At 40.4% G+C, this 14,297-nt stretch overlaps 1 protein-coding gene across 5 annotated transcripts in view; it reads right to left on the bottom strand.

Moving 5' to 3' along the window:
* U2surp (U2 snRNP associated SURP domain containing) overlaps positions 1-11,683 on the bottom strand; it is a 52,947-nt gene extending 41,264 nt beyond the window's left edge. For 2 of the 5 annotated variants that reach the window (XM_051207061.1, XM_051207068.1), the window contains exons 1-3: positions 11,514-11,683; positions 1,993-2,037; positions 68-199 (exon numbers count right to left, since the gene is read on the bottom strand). In XM_051207061.1, the coding sequence (XP_051063018.1) occupies positions 68-199; positions 1,993-2,037; positions 11,514-11,558 (222 nt within the window). In that variant the 5' untranslated portion in view covers positions 11,559-11,683. Of the gene's footprint in view, positions 1-67; positions 200-1,992; positions 2,038-11,371; positions 11,392-11,513 lie in introns of those variants that run through there. The other 3 variants (XM_051207082.1, XM_051207089.1, XM_051207076.1) reach the window with 2 other exon arrangements.
* Between the last annotated feature and the right edge of the window lie 2,614 nt (positions 11,684-14,297).

Here is a 14,297-nt window from a genome sequence, read left to right as displayed (position 1 = left end):
CGAAACCACCAAAACAAGGACAGAGTAAAACTCTTAGGCATCCTTTGCCAGCTTTAGCCATACTCACTCTTGAGAGACTCTGATGAGGAGAATCACAAAGGCTTTCACGAGTACTTTCATTCCTATAATTGTGTTTTCTTGGGCTTTTAGGTCGTGTTCGACTTGGCATATCACTATCTGAGGGTCCAGATGCATCCATCTTTGGATAAAGTTTTAAAAATTGTTTCAAAAATAACATACATAGTACTAAAAATTAGAATAAATCCAAAGTGTCTACATATTGACAAATTTCTCAGGTTATTTAAAAACACATTATTAACAACACCAAGTTCATAAGTAAATTCCTTAAGAGGTTTTCAAGAACTCCGACTTGCCCTTGAAAGCTCAAATATTACGTTGGAAACATTTGTTACTCTTGAAGTAACAGGTTCTTTCCTTCTCTCATACGAAAATAATCTGTCAAATACCCAAGTCAGATAACAGTTTACATGTCAGGCATCCCTTCAAGTAAAATGTCTCAGTGGTTAAGAACACTAGCTGCTCTTCCAGAGATCCTGACTTCAATTCCCAGCAACCACATGGTGGCTCACAACCATCTGTAATGAGATCTGGTGCCCTCTTCTGGCCTGCAGGGGTACATGCAGACAGAACACTATACAGAATTTAAAAAAAAAAAAAAAAAAAGAATGGTAGTTCATGAAGTAGTTTCATCTTCAACTCAGTCGTCGCTTTACTACAAACTTCATACTTTAGTAAGCAGCAGACCATATATGTACTTGTTTCATCACACAAGATATGAAAATGAAAGATCCACACATGAGTGGAGTCTTCATAATTTTACAACTTTACTAAAAACAATAGTCTTTTGAGTCAAGGTTTGTTAAAATAATGGGTCAGCTTCAACTTCATGATTCCATGATCTTCCTTCCTGCTTTATCCTCCCAAATTGCTGAGGTATAGCCCCTCCCCAGGCTCACCCACTAAAACATTCTTAAACTAGCATATTTTACTGTATATGATGGGAATGAATACAACAACAGTTTATTTTAGAGTCACTTCCTTATTCGTGCTAACGTGCCAATAGTTAGCCTACCAGTTGTTTTCTGCACCATCAAGGAAAATATCAACACAACAAGAAAAGCAAATAATGCCTTGGCATTTTTACAAAGGGTTTCTACTTTGGCCTACATGAAGCCAGGGGAAGAGAACATGTGCACTTGTTTGTGCATGAGTTTGGAGTCCACAGGTTGGTGGTGTCAAGTATCTTCCCTAGTTACTTGCCACCTTATTATTTGAGGCAAGATCTCTCACTGAACCTGGAACTCCACAGTTCACAGAAGCTGGCTAGGCAGAGTGCTCCAGGGATCCACCCACCTGTCTGTCTCCCCAGAAGATTAAATGAAACACAAACCACCATGCCCAGCTTTCACACAGTACTGTGAAGAGCACTTGACCTACTGAGCCATCTCCCAAAGCCCCTATTACAAAATAGTTCTGAGTTCACATACTCCCAAAAGGGTCTCAACAACTTACAGGAGGAGTCTGCACACCACACTTTGAATATAACATGGAAAAATATTAATTGCAGTGTTCAAAATGCCAAAAGGCTTTAAACAAAAAACGCACATACCCACTAAGAAAACAAATGTCTCACTATATCATGAGAAAGAATTGGTCAGCACTCCCTATGCCAGCTGATTTGCAGGGATTTCAATAGACAGGTACAATGTGCAGCAAGAAAGAAGTGTATATAAGGTAATCAATATGTAAACAAACATTTATATACAGAGTTTATAAGCACAATAAAAAACAAAATATACATGTCAAGTTTCTAATGCAATTTGAGGGAGTTTATATAAAATAAGACACAAAGGCAGACACAATTAAATGTTGACACAATATAACTGTATTCATTTACCATGTAACTCATACATATATAAAAAGAAATTGAATTTTTAAGGAAAAAAGTGAAATGCTATCTTTTATACTTACATGTGCATCTGAAGATCCAGATGAATGTACATCCGATGATCGGCTCTATAAGTATCAAAACAACAAAAGCAAATATTTAAAGGATCAGAAATTCTTTCTACACTGTTTCTTACGCTGCAGAGGTTTAATCTTCCCTAGCTTCTAGCCACTGCTTTTTCAGCTAATGAAACTGAACAATATAATGGCATTCTCTGGCTTACAAAAAAAGTTGTGACCCAAAGTAAAAACGAGTTAAGTCAATTCTTTAAAATTAACAATGCATATTTCCAAATGTCTGACACAAATGCAAATGAAAAAAATCTGAATTATAACTACCTTTACATTTTACAGCCTACAAACCTAACCACTATTCATAGCAAAACACTTATACAAAGGCTTCTCCCAAGTCCTAACACTAACACTGCCAGAGCAGCACTTCCTAGGACACAGAAATCTCCCTCCTTTTTCTAGTCACTCAGCAAACATAAAAAAATAGGTTGTAACAGCAACAAAACACACACTTTAACCTTCACTTGCAGAACTAGTTCGAGGAAAGGAAAATCTTATCAAATGTCCAAAACAGCTGCCATTTTCAACTTGCCAGGCTGGTATGGCATGGACATTTAGTCCCAGCACTGAAGAAGGCAGGAGCAAAAGGATCCGAGTTTGAGACCAGCCTGGTCTACCTACATACCAAGATCTGGGGCAGTCAAGGCTACATAATAAGACACTGTCTCAGAGAAAGAGAGAGTAAGCCAGCTAGCTATTTCTTTTCTTCTTCTTCTTTTTTTTTTTATTTTTTTTTTTTTGCTAACGTCATATTACTTTGTTCTTAAATGATACATTTCAGAATGCACAAGGTGTTGAGTATTGTTTTTATTACCTCATCTACAACATTCACTTCTGTAAAACCCACTAAACCAAGCCATAAGCGAAAATTAGTAAGAGGCAGTGACATAGCTGTCCCTCCCACCTTCGTCTTTCTAGGTATGGTTTGCCCTCAATTTTCTTCTCCCAACTAGCCTCTCTAAAGTAAAGATGATGTGGAGTACAGGAGTAGTTACCATCTAACTCTATAAAACACATTTTGATATCTGTAGTCATTTGGAAATTAGAAAATCCAAAATAACAAATGCCTACTTTTACAAAAGATGAATTCAGCCACAAGGCTAAAGGAAAACAACTGCTAGTTTCCTAGTATTAACCTGTAACACGAAAAATAAATGACCCAGAGACTGATATTGGGGTTCAAACTAAGTTGAATATCAGAAAGGCAAAGCAGCTGGCCACTAGCTCTTAGCTCTACCTCAGGCTGTCTCCACCAGCTCTCACCAAGCCTCAGACTGTAACCTCTCCTCAGCATGGCAGAAGAATGTCTTATACTGACTACTTGCCTCTGTCTTTTATATTCCTCTAGTGCTGGGATTAAAAATGTGAGCTACAATTCTCTTTTAGACTGATTCACTCTTTATATAAATCTGGTGGCTTTGGATTCACAAAGATCTGTGTATCTCTTAACCCTGGGTCCTAGGATTTAAGGTGTATACCACCACCTCCTAGCTTCTGGCTGCTGGGATTAAAGGTGTGCATCACCACTGCCTGATCTTTATACCTTGAGGCTGACCTTGCTTTTCTGAATCTTTAGTCAAGCTTTAATATCTAACCACTAGGAAACAAAACTAATGTAACAGTAACAAGAAATAGAAACTATTCATTCAGAAACCAACTTTATTTTAGAAAAAAACCCACAAACTTTATGAAAAATTCATTCATCCAATCACCTTTTGAAAGCTCATCACTGGACAAGAAAACTATTAAAGTCACATTAAAATTATGCAAAATTATATATGTAATACAACTTTATTCAACAGCTCAAAATCCCAAAAAGAACTCCTTGCAAGTAGCAAGTTTACATAGAAGCAACAATTTGCAAGAGAACAGCTTAAAAAGAAAGCATCTCCTTAATCTATGTGTCCTAACCAAATGATCTTTTCTAGGATTTCTCTTTTCTAGGATTTCTATTTCTAGGATTTAAAAAGTCACCAGATACTCTGCCTGTTTCTCCATACATAAATCTCTTCAGACTCACAGACATTTGTAATCTAATCAAGACTATCACTTAAGGCCACTGACTAAGACAGCAGGTAAAGGCGCTACCATCAAGCCTCGTGATTAGAGTTCAATTCCTTCAATCCACCTGCTGAGAAAGAACCAGGTAAATAACAAAATGTAAAACCAGAAATCTAAAAAGGCTATCACTTAAATAATTGTTCATCAGGTTGGCAATCTCAAAATCAAAGGCAGCTAGTTCAAAGGTCAGCTACAATGTGATGAACTTGTAAATAAAGCAGAAACAGCAGGACCTGAGAAGATCGATCAGCTGATTTTAACAAAGGTAAAGTGTCAATACTTAACTGCAAACCTTTTACAATGGTATGCTGCTTAGGTATTCAGAATTCAGATCAGAGTTAATTTTAGACTTATAATTAACAAAGATATGCAAATTGAAGTTCACAAGATTTTCTTAGTTTAGGTGCCTGTGTGCTTGTGTGTTAAGGTGGGCAAATAACAATGTGTAGATGACAGTCCTTTCCTTCTACCACCTGAGTCTCGAACTGAGTTTGGGTGGTCAGTCTTGCCAGCAAGCACCTTTACCTGCTGAGCTATTTCACTGCCCTGGACACTAAAGAATAAAGATAGTTGAAACAATATAGTTATACCACAAGAGCACATCTGGCCAGGCAAATCTTAACCTGGCAGAAAAAGAAAGATTGCCAGGAAGCTCTTCTAGGAAAGGATATGAAGATACTGAAGTAATCCCTCATAAACCCAGCAATGCAATAACCTCTAACCTCTGGCCCTCCAACCTTCAAATTCTTTCTAATTTATATTTTAGAACAACTCTCCTAAAGAACTTTCCAGTTCTCTAATTTTATTCCCACAATTTAGCCCAGTCATTATCTGCCCAGTCTTAGTTCCTTTTATTCTCCCCATGAAAGTGCACTGCACACTACCTGTACTGATCACTCACCAGTCATCTCCCAATTATTTACTGTCTTCATCTTCCCCAGTTCTTTCTAATGCCCCAAAATACAACCAGTTTCAAAGTTCTGTTCTCTCTTCAAAGCAATCAAATTCCAATAAGCTCTGTACAGCTCCCAATCTCCACTCAAGCATCATTTCCCTACTTTCAGATACTTCTGATAGCTCTGCCTCGTTTTGTGTACTGATTCTCTCCTGCTACGCAGCATGCTCCCTGTAAGTCTTCACATTTCTTGTTTGAAATGTTCTATCTCAGCATCATACCCAAGACCAGGCAAGAGAAAGAGCTTCAATATAACTGTTGACTTATACACAAGTACCTACCCAAAAAAAAAAAAAAAAAAAAAAAAAAAACTAGACTAGACAAACTAGACTACATACCACTCTGCCCATTCATTAATAAGTGGCTATTCAAGCCAAACCAAGGTTTCCACCTAAAACACACACAAATTGGGGACTGGAGGGGTGGCTCAGTGGTTAAAGAGCACTGGCTACTCCAGAGGACCTAGGTTCAATTCTGAGCACCTACATAGTGGTTCACAATCGTCTCTAACTCCAGTCCCAAGGGATCCAATGCCCTTTTCTGGGCTCCATGGGTACCAGGCACACACATGGTCCCCAGACATGCATGCAGGCAAAATACCCATACACATAAAATAATTTTTAAAAACTTTAAGAACATTAAAGCATTCTGTATAATTATTTACTTATACTCATAAATACTATCAAGATAGGAAATGTTTAAATACATTTTTAATGTCTCTAAATTTCCCTAAAAGTTGAGGAACAAACCTCTTAACAATAATCTCAAGTGTTATTGGCTTTCAAAACTCATTTCCGGGGTTGAGGGTGTACCTTAATAACAAGACTGTGCACAGTTTAAGAGGCAATCTAAAAGATTAATTTTTTATTTTAAAATCCCATGGCAAAATTTTTATTTCAAAAGTGTTGCACTTTGTAAAAAGGGTTAGAGAAACAACTTGTACATCAAATGATTTCTTCATTCATCTGCCACTATGATGACTATTTTCCAAGAAGAAAGTTTCAAAAATAAAAGCCAAAAGAATTAAAAGGCTTTTAGAAAACAAATCAGTCCAATAAGATTTTTTTTTTTAAACACGAACAATCATAATCTAGCAAAATAGTTTTGAAAACTCATCTAAAACACAAGATCTAGAGCAGTGGTTCTCAGCCAGGGGGTCATATGGCTGTTTCACAGTAATCCCAGTCCGGGAGTAACACCCTCTGACTTCCTTGGACATCAGGCACAAACATGATATACATACATTATTACATTCAGACAAAACACCCACACACATAAAATATCTAAAATCAAGTCTAAAAAAGATCAAGACAATGGGAGTTCAGAGACAGAGATGTAACTCCATCAGGAGAGTGCTTGTCCAGCGTGCACAAGGCCCTGGGTTTGATCCCTAATATTTTACACACCAAAGGAGGTGGCACATGCCTGTATTCCCAGCACTCAGGAGGTAGAAAGTCATCCAAAGCTACATAGAGTTTGAGGCTAGCCCATTAGACCATGTCTAGGAAAAAAAAGGAAGGAGGGAACAAGGAAAGGGAGAAAAGAAGGGAGGGAGCTAGAGATTTAAGTCCAAGCTGGACATAAGATCAGGTCTGTAATCCTAGCAGTATGGATATTGAATATTTGTAAGTATTTATAAGTATTTATATATATTCAGTAACCAGAGTGCTAGGATTAGACTCCAAGGCCAGTCTAGGATACATACTGCGTTCAAAGCTAGCCTGGACTAGAGTAAGATCTTGTCTCAAAGAAAAAGGGGAGGTAGTGCCATACTTACTAATTCCATGCAAAAACACAGCCAACGACCAATCACCGAAAACACTAACCATTTTATATTTTAAGATAAAGTTCCAATCATGACAAATTAAACGTTCAGTTTCAAGCTAGCAAACTAGGAAGAGCTGAATTTTCAAAGTCTGTGTTCCGCTTAGAATTTTTTCATACTTAAATCCTCACCCTCCCCACACACACACACACACACACACACACACACACACACACGCACAGAGGCAAACAAGCAAAAATAAACAGGAATCTCAAGCCCTAAATAGACTCTAATTTTACTATTTTTAAACATTACTTTTTTGCTAGTATGCAGTCTTTCGATTCAATCCTTACATGCTCAAAGATTCAGTAGTGTGATAGCAGTGTGAAACAATTCCCTCCAAACTAAACTTCCATATTGGAGAGAAGATCTTAAAACACAATATTCTAAAGGGAGTATTCTTTGGAGAAGCTAACAATCTAAAAGCTTCAGGAAGTCTCTGAAATTAACCAGATACCCTAGACTCCTACCTTTTCAAATGAATTAAGTGCTGAAGACTCCTGAAAGATACTCTCAGATCAAAGCCACCTGAAAGAGATCAGCTAAGTTGCCCAAAACACAAGCTGAGCTGCTTGGAAAAAGTTCAGACCAATTGCAAATAGCTGTTTTTGAGTCATTTCTGCTCCTGTACAAAATATCCATATTCTTGTAAGTAACCCCAATATAACACATTGAACTTTGCTGGTGTCCTTACTTTGGTCTTTGGTCTGCCTGTCGGTTCCCTATCTGGAGTAAGTAGACATTGGTTCAAATGGCCCTAGAAAATGTTAGAGACATCATTTAAAAAAAAAAAAAAAAGGGAGGGGGGAGTCCTGAAGATAGGCAAAATGGCTTACCTGGTAAAGATTGCTGCCAAGCCTGACAATCCTAAGTCTGATCTCAGAACCCAAATGATAGAGGAAAAGAACCAACTCCTTCAAGCTGTCCTCTGACCTTAACCCATAAACATACACAATAAATGTATTTAAAAAGAAAGAAAAAGAGAAAAGGAACAGGTACTGTCACTGCCAGAGTGAAAATGTCATCCTATTCTCCTCATTTGTATTAACCTGCAAAAAAAAGTCAGTAACAAAAAAAAAAAAAAAAAAAAAAAAAATTGTTTTTGTTTGTTTTTTTGAGACAGGGTTTCCCTGTGTAGTCTTGGCTATTCTGGAACTTAACTCTGTAGACCAGGCTGGCCTTGAATTCATAGATAGCCTCTACCTCTGCCTCCTAAGTGTTAGGAATTAAAGACATGGACCACCACTGCCCAACAAAATAAACAAAGTTTTAATAAACTATTTTAATGTTTAGCAATATCTTAGGTTAACAACCACAGGTTCTGTCTCTCCTCTCTGAAACAAAGCTATAAGCTTCCAACACCCTTCCTAAGGCCAAGAACTATGTTAGTAAAATAGAAAAAAAAAATGGAATAGAAAATTATGATTCATTTCTAAAGTGTGTGCTCAATGTCTACAAGGAAATAGTGAAAATACAGAACAATTATATGAAAATAAAAGGAAATGTGAGAGGGCACTCCCCCCCATAAGTCCACTTGTCAGGACAACTACACACACTGTGTACATCATTTGACTATAAATATATAGTTAATTTTAAAGCTAAAAAGAACTCTAGTGGTTTGTGTGTTTATAATTAAGAGACATGAAGGGGGCCAGTAGTATAGCTCAGAAAATATAGGCACTTGCCACACAGCATGGAGACCTGAGGCATGAGGGTCCAAGCACACACACACACACACACACACATACACACACACACAACACACTTTTTGTAAAAGAGAGAGACTTCATCATTGTCAATGGCAAAAGCCCTGTATTTTATACAAAGTTAACATTTTCTTCAATGTCTAGAAATGACTAATAAGCACCTCTATCCACACTGATGGAAATGTAACTATCAAGGAGCATTAAACAGAGTATCTATCTGATTTATCTAATGTACATTGTCAAAAACAAGGTAAATACCTGTTATTTCCAGGGAAGAAACCAAGTCATATGAAAGGCTGGCAATTCCAAATACTGTTGTACTAGCCAAAACGATCTTACAATCTAATAATGTCGGAACTTATATTCAAAGTGAAAAACAGCAATTTGAGCAGTCATTGTGACAGCTGATGATTTAAGATCACATTCCCAATGTGTATCTTGACACTCTGAGAACCAAGAGCTCTTTATCTCCTTTCAAAAGAAAAGAGAGCTGGAAATGGTTAACAAACACCTGTAATCCCAACTCTGGGGAAACGGAGGGAAGGAGAATCAGGATGCTGAAGGTTATGGTGCAAGCTCAAGTCAGCCTGGGCTACATGAGGCCCTATCTCAAAAGCCTTTAATCCCAACACTTGGGAGGCAGGCAGATCTCTATAGAGGTCTATAGAGCATATTCCAGGACGGCCAGAGCTGTTACACAGAAAAACCCTGCCTTAAAAAATCAAAGGGGGGGGGGGAGACAGGTAAGCAGGATGGGGTGGATGATATACAGATTTAGAAAAGGAAGTAAAATTTACTATACATTTATAAACATAGGCCAGGCGTTGGTAGCACACACCTTTAGTACCAGCACTTGGGAGGCACAAGCAGGTGGGATCTCTGTGAGTTCAAGGCCAGCCTGGTCTACAGGGCTAGTTTCAGGACAGCCTCCAAAACAATACAGAGAAACCCTGTCTCCAAAACAAAAAAAAAAAAAAAAAAAAAAAGATTTTATCTGTGATAAATGAGAAAAGACATTATGCAATGTGACTTGATATATCACAAATATGTTTAATTACCAAGTCAGGATTTGAGCCTAAATGTCTTCTTTTCAAAATCTATATAACCTTGTCATTCAATTACAGCACTTCAGTACTAATGGTGAAATCATAGAAAAATTTTAAGTCTTGCAGTAAGAAACCTGTAACAACTAAAGGACTATAAACGGGGGGGGGGGGGGGTGTCAATAGAAAACAATTCAACAACTTACTTAGTACTTAAAAGGAGCAACCACATGTTCACAGCCATGAGAAATACTCTTTTAGGGTTTTTGTTGTTGTTGTTTCGAGGCAGGTTTCTCTGTGTAGCTTTGTAGACCAGGCTAGCTTTGAACTCACAGAGATCCACCTGCCTTTGCCTCCTGTGTGCTGGGACTAAAGGCTTGCATCACCACCTCAAGGCTGAGAAGTAATCTTTTAGAAGGAAGTCTGAACACATACTTAGAAAAGTTTTCAATGTATCCAGGCCTCAAGTAGGGGATACTTAATACTTCCTGAAGAAAAAATAAGAGTATTTATGGATGTGGCTAGCTTTAATAACAACCCCCCTAAACAGTGAGAAGCTGTTTTTGTCGTGGCTCTGAAATGAAGGCTGGCATCATGAGGCACCCCTTTATTTATTACCTTCTCCCCAAGAAAGGTGAGGAGAGGAAATCTACTAGAAAGAAACTAACAATAAAGGTTTGGTGTAAGCACAACCAAAACTGCACCCCTACCATAATTTCACATAACTAAAGAATGTCTAATCACTATCTGCAAAGTAAACATGGGGCAATCATTTAGCAAAATGGCAGAAAAACTCAAAGTCTTATTAGAAACAGAGAGCAAGTATTCTACGTGTTGTTTCTCAAAATCAAATGGCAAATCCAAGACCTTTTCTGTAAACTTAATTACCTAATAACTGGCTGATAACCATATACTGTTAATTCCCTAGACTCAAATTTTAAGTGTTACCCAACTTCTTGTCTCTGCATCTAAAGCCTCACAACGGGTTTATGGCAATACTTATTACCTTAAATAACAAGTTGGGGGATTTGCATCTCAAAGCAGAATACAAAATACGAAAAAAACAAAAGACGACTTAAAAGCCCTGGCCACGATGGCAACTAATACCAGATGTTAACACAACCTTACTAACAAATTACTTTCACAGCTCAACGGTTTCCCCAGTGCTCTGGGCTCCCGGTAAACTCAAATGCAAGGTGCGATTCTTCGGGCACTATCCAGGTCTACAGTAGTTTTCCTTTCCAGTAGAACACCCAAACAGTGATGGAGACCACAAGTCTGCAGCCCTCAAGAGTGGTGTCCACTTCTCACTTCCTAAGAAGCGACGGGAAAGCCACATGTGGAAGGAACCCCGAGGCACACAGAGCTGCTCCCACCCCGAGGCCATCCACTAGTGGGTCTCCCCCACACCTGAGACCGTCCAGGCTAATTTCCTGGGAGGTATGAGAGAAACTGCGCAAGGCCAGGGGCTGGGGAGACCCAAAATAAAGACGGTGGGGGTGAGGGAGAGAAACAGACACTTGAGACCGGGAACCTTCCCGCCTCTCCCAGGCGCCAGCCCGCGACCTCCGAGCGCAGCAAGCTGCGACACAAGGACGCCGAACCGGCACCTCAAGCACTGGTCCGACCCCAAAGCAAACACAGGGGCGAGCCACGCTCGCCACCGCCCCCAGGCACGTTAGTGTGGGGCTGAGTCCCGGCCCGGACGGACGCGCGCTCTCAGGCCTCTCAACCTGCGCACCTTGGTGCAGCCGTGCCAGGCCCACTGTGGCGACCAGGCCGTAGGCCCTCACCCCAGTAAGCTCCCGAAGGCCACGGCTTTCTGGAAGCCCCAGGGCCACTGGGAAAGACCCGCTGACCGACGGAGATCTCTAAGAAACTACCTTTGAACTGGCCTTCTGAGATCCGCCTGGCGTTTTGTCGGCCATCTTGAGCTTTGCTCCTCCTTCAGCGGAGGCAGCAGCGCGGGTGAGTCGAGCACCGAAAGAGCCGATCGCAGCAGAGCGCGCCAGAGCCCTGCCAGGCTGAAGAGCCGAACGCCGAAACGGAGAACCCAGACGCGCCGTACCGCGTGACTTCCGTGTCAAGTCGCTTCTCGCGGCCCGCCCACTCCCCTCGTCTTCCGGTGAATTGCGGCGTCTCGTCACGTTACGCGGCCGCGGAATTTAGGGAATCTCCTTGACCCGACTTTCAAGGCCGACTGATAATTCAGTCATTTTCTTTCTCGAGCCAGACGGTGTTAGATGCAAGCGGGTTTCTACTTCCTGTGGGGGAGGAAAGGAAGCTGCTTAAAAAGGACTGCAGTAGCCACGTGGGCCGAGCGTCCCCGCTCAGAAAATAGATGTGACCATCGAGACACTTGTTTGCGCCACGGCCCCTCGGGAGCCCAGAAGGCAAATTAGCAATCTGCTCGCGTTAAAATGGTGAGCAGTGAGCTAGTGTGACTGCAGAGTTGAGAAAAAGCATTTGGCCCAACCTGAGGGTAGTGGGACAAAAACTGTTAGGACGTCTGAGCATGGTACTTGGAGAGCCTGAAAGAAAAAAATCGTAGAGAAGGTTATAACACCTTTTATAACAAATGTGCATATGTGTAAATTTTATTTATTTATTTTTTTTAATTAAAGTAACTTCGTAGTGCAGGCACGCCACAACAGCCGTGTGGAAGTTACAGGGTAATTTGCAGGAGTTGTTGCTCGCCTTTTCACTACGATGGGAACCAGGAATTGAACTCAGGTGGGCTAGAGCCTTTTGCTCTCTGAACAAACTGCCAACTTCAGTTTCTTTGAAGTGTAGCCACAAAAGCTGTAGCAGAAGATGGCTTTAAACTGCTAATTCTGTTGTCTCTAAGCCTAGGTCTCTCAGCCTCCTGACTTAGCCACCATGCCCCTGGTTATTTGTTTTGGTTTGTTGGTTGACTTTTTTTGGTTTCTCCAGACAGTGTTTCTCTGTAACCCTGGCTGGCCTGGAACTCACTCTGTAGTAGACCTTACTGGCCTCGAACTCAAGAGATTGCCTGCCTCTGCCTCACCAGTGCTGGCATTAAGCGTTCGCCTGCCCGGCTCTTTGAGAGTTCTTATCAGGCTCAGAATTTAAAGGAGTGCTTGCTTGAGAAGGTCAGTGTGAAATCAAGTGGGAAAATGGAAAGGAATCCTGGGTAGAAGTAGTTAAAGTAAAAGCCTTATGAACTATGTCAGCCCAACCCTTTGTACAGGTAACCATAAACGTCAAGGTGACCAGGTGTAGGGAGGGTATAGGAACAAGTTCACATAAGATGCCCAGGTAACTGGTGTGGTTATAAGGTAGAGTCATATTCTCAGGATGCAATAGGTTTAAGTAGAGTCGTGCTGCAGTGTGGGCTTCATAACTTGTCCTTAATTCATTATTCTGAGTCCTGCTGGGTTTTTTGTTTGCTTGGGTAGTTTGAGTTTTTCCGTCTCTTTTATTTATTTATTTTTTTTTTATATCTTATATACATTGGTGTTTTGCCATGGTGTTGGGTACTGTAGAACTGGAGTTGCTGTTGTCAGCTGACATGTGGGTGCTGGGAAGTGAACCTGAGTCCTCGGGAAGAGGGATCGGTGTTCTTAAACCACTGAGCCATCTCTCCAACCCTGGGTTTTGATATTTTTTCAAGACAGTTTCTCTGTGTAGCTTTGGCAGTCTCAGAACTAGCTCTGTAGACCAGGCCGCTGCTTCCTGAGTGCTGGGAGTAAAGGTGTCTACCACCACCCCACAAGCCCTGCTGTTATTAATATATAAAAGCTTGCACAGTGTTGCACAGTGACTTACAAAACCAGATAAATAATAATACTATACAATGCAAAACTTGGGAATAAGGACAGCAAACAAGGAGATAGCAAAGTAACCCTGTGTATAATTGACTCTGAGGAAAGGACAAGTAGGGAAGGGGACTGAAAGAAATAATTAACTCTGAGAGTGGGAATGGATTGAAGAGATGGGAGGCAGATTCACAGAAGCAAAAACATTTGCAATGCAGAAGTTGAGTTTCATCTTTTTGGTTGATGGGGTATGATAAAGGGACCAAGAAACACTTAGATAGGAAGCTATTTCTCTCTAAAGGACAATAGCATCTGGTACCAGGCACTGAAGGATAAACTAGGCAGTAAGGGTAGAAGTCATAATAATAGCAAGTCAATGATTAGAAAGTAATGGTTGCTGCATGTGAAATTACAACAGAATGTTGTTCTATACCTTGGAGCCCAACTGAATTTATTTCCATCCTCAGATCCTGTCCCTCATCTTCAGTTCTGAACCTCTTCTCTCAATCAGACCCTCACCTGTAATTAATTTCTGTCTTTCTTGCTTGCTTTTTGTTTGTTTTGGGTTTGGTTGTTTTGTTTTGTTTTTGTTTGTTGTTTGTTTTTTGTTTGTTTTTGTTTGTTTGTTTGTTTTTTGTTCTTTGAGACAGAGGTTTCTCTGTATTGTTTTAGAGCCTGTCCTGGAACTAGCTCTGTAGACCAAGCTGGCCCCAAAGTCACAGAGATCCACCTGCCTCTGCCTCCTGGAACTAAAGGCATGTGCCACCAATGCCCAGCCATCTAATTAATTTCTTACACCCACTAAAGATATCACTTCCTTCTGGAAGGTTTACAGACTTACCTCCCCAGCCAAGACTGTCGGAAATGTTTGTTTCCATGGGAACCCGT

Source organism: Phodopus roborovskii, unplaced genomic scaffold, assembly GCF_943737965.1.
Source record: "Phodopus roborovskii unplaced genomic scaffold, PHOROB, whole genome shotgun sequence".
NCBI classification, from domain to species: Eukaryota; Metazoa; Chordata; class Mammalia; order Rodentia; family Cricetidae; genus Phodopus; species Phodopus roborovskii.
Note: the sequence above shows the minus strand (reverse complement) of the source record. Positions and strands in the feature narration are given on the sequence as shown.